This window comes from Scomber japonicus, chromosome 5 (assembly GCF_027409825.1).
Source record: "Scomber japonicus isolate fScoJap1 chromosome 5, fScoJap1.pri, whole genome shotgun sequence".
NCBI classification, from domain to species: domain Eukaryota; kingdom Metazoa; phylum Chordata; class Actinopteri; order Scombriformes; family Scombridae; genus Scomber; species Scomber japonicus.
In genome coordinates this window covers 8430481-8439985 of record NC_070582.1, presented here as the reverse complement: position 1 = coordinate 8439985, position 9505 = coordinate 8430481, and the positions used below count along the sequence as shown (strand labels likewise).

General features: G+C 37.3%; 1 protein-coding gene across 2 annotated transcripts; it reads left to right on the top strand.

Annotated features, from left to right (window-relative positions):
- Window positions 1-857: 857 nt before the first annotated feature.
- On the top strand, window positions 858-9078 carry tdg.1 (thymine DNA glycosylase, tandem duplicate 1). Of its 2 annotated transcripts, XM_053319557.1 has the most exons (11): window positions 898-948; window positions 2488-2571; window positions 4061-4227; window positions 4962-5254; window positions 5346-5415; window positions 6045-6180; window positions 6342-6424; window positions 6517-6611; window positions 7003-7174; window positions 7379-7531; window positions 8150-9077. In XM_053319557.1, exons 2-11 carry the CDS (start codon window positions 2513-2515, stop codon window positions 8278-8280), a joined length of 1359 nt encoding a protein of 452 aa, XP_053175532.1. In that variant the 5' UTR covers window positions 898-948; window positions 2488-2512; the 3' UTR covers window positions 8281-9077. The 2 variants fall into 2 exon arrangements, with proteins under 2 accessions (XP_053175533.1, XP_053175532.1); XM_053319558.1 differs by lacking the exon at window positions 2488-2571 and having other exon boundaries at window positions 858-948; window positions 8150-9078.
- The last annotated feature ends 427 nt before the right edge of the window (window positions 9079-9505 follow it).

The window sequence follows — 9505 nt, the reverse complement described above, 5'->3', positions numbered from 1 at the left end:
GGACTGAAAAAAGAAAAAAAGTGACAGCAAAGAAAAGTGTGGTATATTGTAACCATATTGTAATCAAATTTCCTTGTAAGTCCTGCCTTTAAGGTCAATTCAATTCATTTTACAGAAGAAAATAACTTTAAAAACTTTTCTTATAGCCAGAAATTTGACTTATCTTCATGTGACCCAGAATATACAAAAAAAAAAATGGAAATATTTTACAACTTTCTAAAAATGTTTTAGTGCAGCTGATACACAGAATTACACACACACAATTATGTATAGAGGCTAATTAAGAGGGGATACTGAGAAAAGTCTGAATATGAACAGTACGTAAGGGTTAACCCAACACAATTAAATCCCATGACAACAATAAGTGATACAAAACCTTTTTAAATGAGGTCGAATCAGGTTAAATCAGGGGCTGAAAAACACTAAAACTACACTTTAAGTCGAATGAGAAGAGGAGGAGTAGATAAATAAAGACAAAAATGTATTTGTGACTTTTTAAAACCCTTAAAAAGTACAATAAAGCTTCCACACACATCACAGACTGACAGCCAATAGAAACCAACCTCATGGAGTTTAAAAGTCGAGCAGCGCATACCAAATACTAAAATAGGGGAATCCGGTTTAGTCTTTGCGTATTTGTTGTGTATAATACGTTACAATCACTACTTTTATACATATATAGTAATTAATACATTATTATGTGCAATAATGTAAAATATAGAATTGGTTAGCTTCTTATTCTAATTATGTCCACAGATATTACTCTGTTTACACCCCTACGTCTTAGACTTGGTGTGGTCGGGTGTCAAAGTTGAACGAAGGCTACTGCTGTCATGTCTTTGTTGCCTCTTTTACATCTCTAATGTTGTGAATAGAAGAGCGGGATAGATGGAAAAATAACACATTTCTTCACGGAACAATTCAATTTTACACCATTACCCACGACAGGTATGTTTACGCTTACAAATACTGACTAATTATCCACATTTTACTGCTCTACGTATCTCAGTATAAGCGAAACCATTCATCCATGCTAAGTTAGCTGAGCGGCTAGCTGTGTGGCTAACATTAGCTGTACTTGTGGCACTGGTGTTAAATAAGTCTATATCCATGCTGTCACCCAGGAATATGAAGCGTCTATGAATTAAATTAAATGGCTATAAAGTCGTTCTTTTACTTGGCAGTATGTTTTTTCTTTTTAAATGTGGTATTTTGTTTCCAGTCGTGGTTTAGCTTGTTAGTTAGCCTAGCCATTGAGGAAAGAGGTGCATTATTTGTTTAACAATTGGAGATGTAAAAAAAAGCAGCATCATTTCAACCCTCACATACTGTTCATATACTGACTCACAATTAGTCTCTGCGAACTCACTTTCCCCCTGTGGCAATTTTAGACCCTTTTTAAGGGTGCTCAAGCACCCCTAAATTTGATCCCAGCACCCCTAAAAATGGAGAAATGATCATTGTATTTTTTTCCTAAAAAATATTTTATACAGCTTTAATTATTTTGTGAGCCTGTCTGTTAGAGATGGGACAAACAATTATGCTACAGGTTCAAATGTTTTTTTTTATTTTAACAGCTTTTATGTACCTTACCTAACTCTATCATTAATATTGTCTTTCTCTCAGGGTTCATTAACTATCTTAGGGGCCTCTCTGTAGAAATCTGATTTATTCTGAACCATTATTATACATTATATTAGACCACTCTACTATGTATTAATATTTCTTGTTGTAATTTATGTTATCCAGTGAAATTAGTAGTTGGAGGTTTGAACACTTGCAGGGAGCTGAGCCCCTCTAAAGGTCTGATCCTAGAATCGCCCCTGCATTCCCCCCTCAGTCATTCATAAAAAGTTTGATAAATCTTGTGGAAAAGAGACATTCACAATTAGTTTAGTTTATCTTTATTTGTTCAAGAGGGACAGTGTACATTAATGAACATTTATATAAATAAAAAAAAAGTAAATGCACCCAATTGTAGCCAAAAGGCCCCCCCACCAGAAGGAGCAAGACATGCATATAATCACATTTATCATCATCCTATTAATCACATAAAATAATTTATCATCAAGCTACACATGTAAGCATAATATATACCCACCCCACCCTCCCCAATTCACACATGAGACCCGCCATTTAATTTCTTAAATAAAGACAAACTTTGTCAAGATGCATATTATTTCCAATTTCTTATACTGTGGGTCACATGAGGACAAGTCCAGCTATAAAATAAATGTGTATAGTAGGGTGTTTTTACAGCTTTCAAATGTTAAATAAAAGGGTCAAATTTGATCCTGAACAGTATGTAAGGGTTAAGTGTTATCCTTTTGTTTTTTTTATTGTTTGTTCTGGTTTATCTTTTTTGTTGTTAACTCCACAGTTGGTCTGTTTATCCCCCTGGCACATGCATTCAGTTTCATACACTGCCAGCAGCCTCTGAATATGTACACATAGCTTATATATACATATTGCATTTATCCAATTAAGTCAAACCAACCCCCCCAAAAAAAAGATGGACGAAAAGCTGAATGGATCACTGCCTGTTGTCTCCCCGGAGTATCTTCATCAGTGGTGAGTCCCCCCCCACCACCCCCCCAACCTCCCCTCCTCACCACAGGAGACAGATTAGCCTGTATCAGCAAACTCAATGAATGGCAGAGTGTGATGAAAATGAAATGAAAGCATGTGCGCTCACTGCCCTTTTTGACTTTTTGTTTGTTTCACCATTGTTTTCATAAATGTGAGTTGTGCTGCAGTTTTGTTATAGCTTTATGGTATTTTGCTGTTGATTTAAAAACTAGGAGAACAAAAGAAAAACATATTGTTGGTGAAATGTTGCTGATTTTCTGTTTTTCCACTTTAAAGGAAAGTTTCACAGTTTTTCAAGCCTGTCTGGAAACAACAGTCAGGTGCCTGTATATACATTGGAGGAGGTTTTCTTCACTGTAATATTCCTCTTGTTCATATTGAGTACTAAAAAAAATCCCTTTTTAAATGTGCTATTAGTGTAAGTGATGGGGGCCAAAATCCACAGTGTGTCTACACAGTCATACTGTGCAAAGATGCAATTAAAAGTTAATTTGAAGCTTATATGAGGCTTCAAATTCCCTCTTTGTGTTTCCCTGTTGAGCTGTGGTGGAAGTACAGTAACAAAAATAGGGACTAAAAAGACTCCATATTAGCTTCAGATCAACTTTTAAATACATTTTTTGCACAGAAGGAGGACTTTGGATTTTGCCCCCTATCACTTACATTGTAAGAACAGTACGAAGGGATCTATGAACAGGTCAGTATGAACAGGAGGAATCGTTACAGCAAGAGAGAACAATTTCAGACTTGAAAAACTGTGAATGTCCTTTTTAATATGATTTGAAGCTTTACAACAGTCCCTTTTGATTCACTAACCAATGTTAAAAAAAAAGTGTGTGTGTGTGTTTCCTGTGTGGTGTGTAAATAATGCCACTAGTATGTCTAATGCCGCTTTAGTAGGCCGATTGCACAGCAGCCCTGCAAGAGGTGCCTCTCTGAGCTTTATTAAATGACTAAAACCAAAGTCAAATCAACACCTCTTTAACACACTAATCTATCTAATAAACAGTTTGCTTGTTTATTAGATAGTATTTACTTATTTCACACCACTGCCTGATTTTGACATTGTTGCAGAAAAGTTAAACAATTGCAATCTTTTGTGTGTAATAGTGTAATTTTGTATAAAATATATATATGTAATAACACCTGCTGAGACTCTGAAGCAGAATACTAGTTTTTAAAAAGTTAAACTATCACTGAATTTATGTTATGTATGAATATAAATGATTTAGGTAGAGAAACAGTGAAGCTATATTTGAGTAGGATGCCATTGTTTTTAATTGTGCATCAGTTGTGTTAATTTATGCATCTTATCAAATAATCTATTATCATTGTTTAACCCTTAACGTGCATAACACTCTGGTATTACTCTGCTTTAGACCTACAGCACTTCCACCACCTTTGTGCTTGTTGTATAAAATCTTCCCCCTGTTGTGTGTTTTTGTTTCTTTTAATTGTCCTTACACCACAGGGTCCAGTCGGCCCAGCAGTTTCACGCTCTCCAGGCTCAACATTCAAACTACAACCCCAACCATCAGTATCACTACGCTGAGCATCAGGCGGGAGATTCGGGCATGTCACACATGGCTCATATGGAGCCCATGATGGACCAGCTGGAACCTGCAAACCTAACAAAACGTACTACGATCTCTTTTGGATAAAAACATCTTCTCTAGGGCTGCAATGAATGATTATTGTCATTATCAATTAACGTGCAAATCTTTTATTTATTAATCATTTGGTCGATAAAATGTCAGAGCCCACCAGCTTTCTGTGAAAATAACTTTTAAGTTTCAAAATAGTTACAGATATGTTTTAAGCTGATCAACTAAAGTGTTGACTCAGTGTGTCCACAGTAGTTCTGCACAATTATATCTGAGAGATCTGATTGTAAATATTGTAATACAAAAAACAATCAAAATGAATGCACTAAACCAGAGATATCATTTTCTTTTTTTAAACTCAGCCACTGAAAGTTTGGTTGGATATTCAGGTTTTTTATGCTAGAAGCGGTTTATATCATCTCAAGCCAATAGACTCAAACAGTCCACACTGCTGGATTTTTTTAATTTTTCAGATTTGTAGTCATCAGACTTTGCACATGTCTCACTGAAGCCACAAATATAGGCTTTATATTATAATGTATAATATAACTTTCCCCCCACATACACTTTAGTACTCCCCAAATCCTAGAAACAGACTTTGATGTGTAAAATTGGTGGAATACCCCTTTTAAAATTGAGTAATATTACAGCAGCTGAAGATCTAGATGATTACCAACACAGCAGATCTGAAAAGTGAAAGCATAGCGTGACTGTGAGATTCAAAGTGTTCTTCCTTTTTAATATCACCTTTCCAAACTTTTCTTGTAGCCGCAGCCAAAAAGAGAGGCAGAGCAGCTCAACCCAAGGAACCCAAACCACCCAAACCCCCAAAAGTCCCTAAGGCACCAAAACCACCTAAAGACCCAAATGCACCTAAAGCCAAACCAGGTCCTAAGCCCAAGAAAGGCGCAGAGGCTCAGGGAGACGGCAAGCAGGAGAAGATTGACGAAACCTTCAAGAAGGTGAAGAGGAAAGTGGATCGCTTCAAGGGAATGTCGGAGGAGGAAGTCATGAAGAAAACTCTCCCAGACCTGCTGGACTACAATCTAGACTATGTCATTGTAAGACTCCTTATTCAGCTTTTAAACAGCAGATTAAAATCACTGTGCTGTTGAGGGAAATAATCAACATCTGCTGTTCTTTTATTTTCAGATCGGTATCAATCCAGGCTTGATGGCAGCTTACATTGGCCGATGGTTTCCAGGTCCTGGAAATCACTTTTGTAAGTTATACATGACGAGATTTACATTAAACTACCTCTGTAAGACTCAGTTTGACCGTTGGACCTTTAGAGTGAGAAATTATTAAGGGCCAAATTTACAACATACAGTTTAATACCTAGAATTGATCCTTACCTTAATCTCTATATGTGTTAAAAGAATAGAATAGAATATAACTTCATGTCTTTGGCTCACCAATAACAGACATACAGTAGACAGAAATTACACAAAAACCAGAAACTCAAACAAATATAAGAGCATATCAGTTCCTCGGGATAACTGACTTCTTATAAATATTCCTGGTTGCCAAAAGAGCTCTGTAGCGCCTCCCAGAGCTCAAATTGGTCTGTGCTGGTCTCCAAAATAATCAGAGGATGTAAATAAGTTAGATTGTCAAAAGGTTTTTAAATGTATAAAGGAGTGTGGGAAGGAAGGGCATGTGTATAAACCTGTGCTACCTTTTGTAAGACTCAGTTTTAAACCTTTAAAGTGAGGAATTATTCAGGGTCAAATTTACAACATACACTACATGAACTAGAATTGATACTTACTGATTAGGTTGTATACTTTGACACCATTAACTTGTGAAAGATATATCTCATTTATTTTATCTATGATTTTGTAATTTCAGGGAAGTGCCTGTTTCTGTCTGGTTTTACTGAAGAGCAGCTCAACCACATGTCTGACACCACTCTGCCTGTTAAGTACAAAATGGGCTTCACCAACATGGTTGCCCGGGCGACACCGGGGAGCAAAGACCTCTCGAGGTAGGCGTATAGACTTCAAACAATTGGTGCCACTTGCTTTGGCGTGTTGTGCTCAAGTTGGGTGACTAAACTGTAACGATAAAAGCTGTGATTCCTGTTAGTTTTGAGATTAAAGTTTGTATTTTAACCATTTTATTTGTTTTTGGTTTCTATCTTGGCAGTAAAGAGTTACGTGAAGGAGGAACAATTCTTGTAGAGAAGCTAAGGAAATTCAAACCTCTTATTGCTGTTTTCAATGGAAAATGTAAGAACTCTTATTCTACAGAGCAGCAGTTACAATTAACTCACTCAGTAAAGAGAATTAAGGTTATTCTTCTCTATTTTTTTTCCCACCAGGCATATACGAAATGTTCTGCAGAGAGCTGTTTGGTAAAAAACCAAAGAAGCTTGATTTTGGTTTGCAGCCGCACAAGATCCCAGACTGTGACGTGGTGAGTGATGAAGTGACTCAAAAAATGTGATGTCATTCAAAGTGAACTTCATTTTCTGAAGCATCTTCCCTCTTGTATGAAATTACTGCTGATTTTTATATTATTATCATACAAAAGGCTGAAATAGACACTGTTTAACCCCTTTCACACCTTAAACACATTACTCCAGACTAAAATCTGATGGTGTAGTCTGAATTATGTCAAACAGTAATATTAGATTATCATGTTATCATTGTTGTGTCTATTGGAAACCAAGAATAGAGAAAAACTAATAAAGTAATTTCATGAAATAGAGGTTAACTAGCTTTTCACTCACAAATCTTTCATTCATCAATACCAGCTTACAATAATTGATCTGACAGCTATTTCCCATCTTATTTCCCCTCTGCAGGCTCTGTATCTGATGCCTTCATCCAGCGCTCGTTGCGCTCAGTTCCCTCGCGCTCAGGACAAAGTTCACTTCTACATCAAACTGAGGGAGCTCAGAGATCAACTGCGAGGCGTTCAAAAAGCCACTGAAATCGAGGAGGTTGACTACAAATTTAACCTGCAGTTGGCCAAGGGTAAGCACGGCCTTTATAATATCCAACCTGTGTTAAACTAGTAAGTGCTACGGAAGATAAACGCTTTATATTTTCTGAAATTGAAACTAGAGTTAACTGTACCAATTTTTAAAAATGCTAATAAACATGTAAAGTAGTATTATTTGTAGTTGCTGTGGATCCAGATTAGAGCGTGTGTTAACTTCTGTGTCTTTACATCTACAGAGGACGCCAAGAGGATGGCGATTAAGGAGGAGCAGTATGATCCTGGTTATGAAGACGCTTACGGCGGAGCGTATACAGAAAGAGGACCTGAAGGGGCCCCGACTGAAGGCCAAACCAACGGCCACTGTACATTTTCATCTGGTGAAAACACAGGTAACTTTACACAGACGGTGCTGAAACTGACCGTAACATCTGTCTCCAGTCTGTAGCAGTGATGTTTTCTCATTTAAACCAGCTGCTTTCTGCATTTATAGAAAATGCACAAAACCGTCGGGTTACAATGTGTAAAATTTTAACTGTCAGCGTTGCGATGTGTTGCTTTTATATTGTAGTGACTATGTCCTAACCTTTAGCCACCACTGGCTGCCAATGACTCTGATTGTTCAGACGTGTACTCAAATAACGAAGGCTATTCAGTCTTTTCCAGTTGATGAAATTATGTCGACTATTTATTTTCTTACCAAATGTTATAGTGCACACTTGCCGCACACAGTGTAATCCTTTTACAATTGCCCTTTTGCTCCTGAGGACAGTCAAAACACTTTTTGCCTCTCACCATCAGAGCACCTGCGATGACCATAAATAAACCTGTGCCCAGACTATGCCCCCCCACCCATGGCTCCACCACCACTCTCTTAACATTTTATTAAATCCAATTTAGGTTGCTAAAATTAAACATGTGGACAGACTCCCGCTCTCATTATGAATCGTGTCTCATGGTCTTTAGCACAGAACTTCAATCTTCATCATCTGTTTTTCGTCCCTCTTCAGAAGCAGAAGCACAGCAGGCGACCACGTCGCTGTTAGCGGAGGGTCAGCTCCCAGACGGACAGTGGATGACTCAGTCTTTCGCGGACCAGATACCAGACATCAGCGGTGGACCAAAGGACGCCAGTATATGAGGAAACGTCAGCGAGGCTTCAGTGTCCCTGCCTGCATGACTGGTTCAGTGCGGACCTGCACAGACTTCATCCAACTCTGTTCTCCACCTCTTCTGTCGGGCTTTAGATGATTTTTTCCTTTTTATTAGTGTCGGAGTGGAATATACACACATAGATGGACTTTTTTTAGCAATTTCTGCAGAATGTAATCTCTGCAGTTTATTTTATTTGTGATCTTGTATACATGTATGATTATCTTCACGGCAGTCTTTTTAAATATGTGAAATCAGGGACTTGACAATGAAACTTCACTGTCCTTGGAGAAAGGTGTATTTTAAACTTTTGTTTTGCCTTTGTACTGTAAAATACTGCACAGTGATGCAGTAAGAGTAACACATTCATGTCTACTGCTCTGACAGTAGATGAAACTCCAGATGATTATTTTAAAAGCTTGATTGCTCAGTCTGAGCCTACGTCATCCTCAGTGTGAGGATTTTTTTTAGCTAGCATTAATGTTACATTCATGGTGCTACAAAGTGACCACAATGCAAAGTGATCGCTCGATGAAAACACACTCATGTTGGGTGTTCAGAGAGCCCACAGGAGGAATCTCTGACAAGCCTTTCAATATCCTGTTACAAAAATCAAATGGGTTTTATTTTAATCTTATTTTTTTGCGTTAGGGATTTTAGAATTATGTTTTTCAATGTTTATGAAAATGTCATTCACAAGGAATTTTATGAAACATTTGTCCATTAAAATGTCCTGATGATGCTTTTTCTATATCATTGACCTGTCAGTCATTTTAGAGTCACACAGCATGGTGGGTTAACTTATAGTACTGGTTTTATTTTTTTTTTAAAGAATATACAATACAAAAAAAAAAGGCAGCTGAATGTTGATCCCAAAGTGGAAGGCTGAGGTCTCGTTTCTGACGCAGGATGTGAGAAATATGGTGTGTAACTTTGTCCACGATATGCCTGAGCTGAGGTAGATAAACGGATAATATTCCAACATTATCTAATGACCAAACCTGCAGACTTCTACACTTCTTAAAATAAACTCCTTTTGAGTCAAATATGTAAATTAACCTGCTTCAGAGTCGTGGAGCTGGGGCGCCAGAGCTTTGGCTTTCACACATTCCTCTAATCAACTTGCTTTTAAATATTATTATTCAATAATCTTTCTATTTCTAAGGAGGTCAAAGGTCAAAATTGTCCTATAAGTAATAATTTAAATGCCTTAG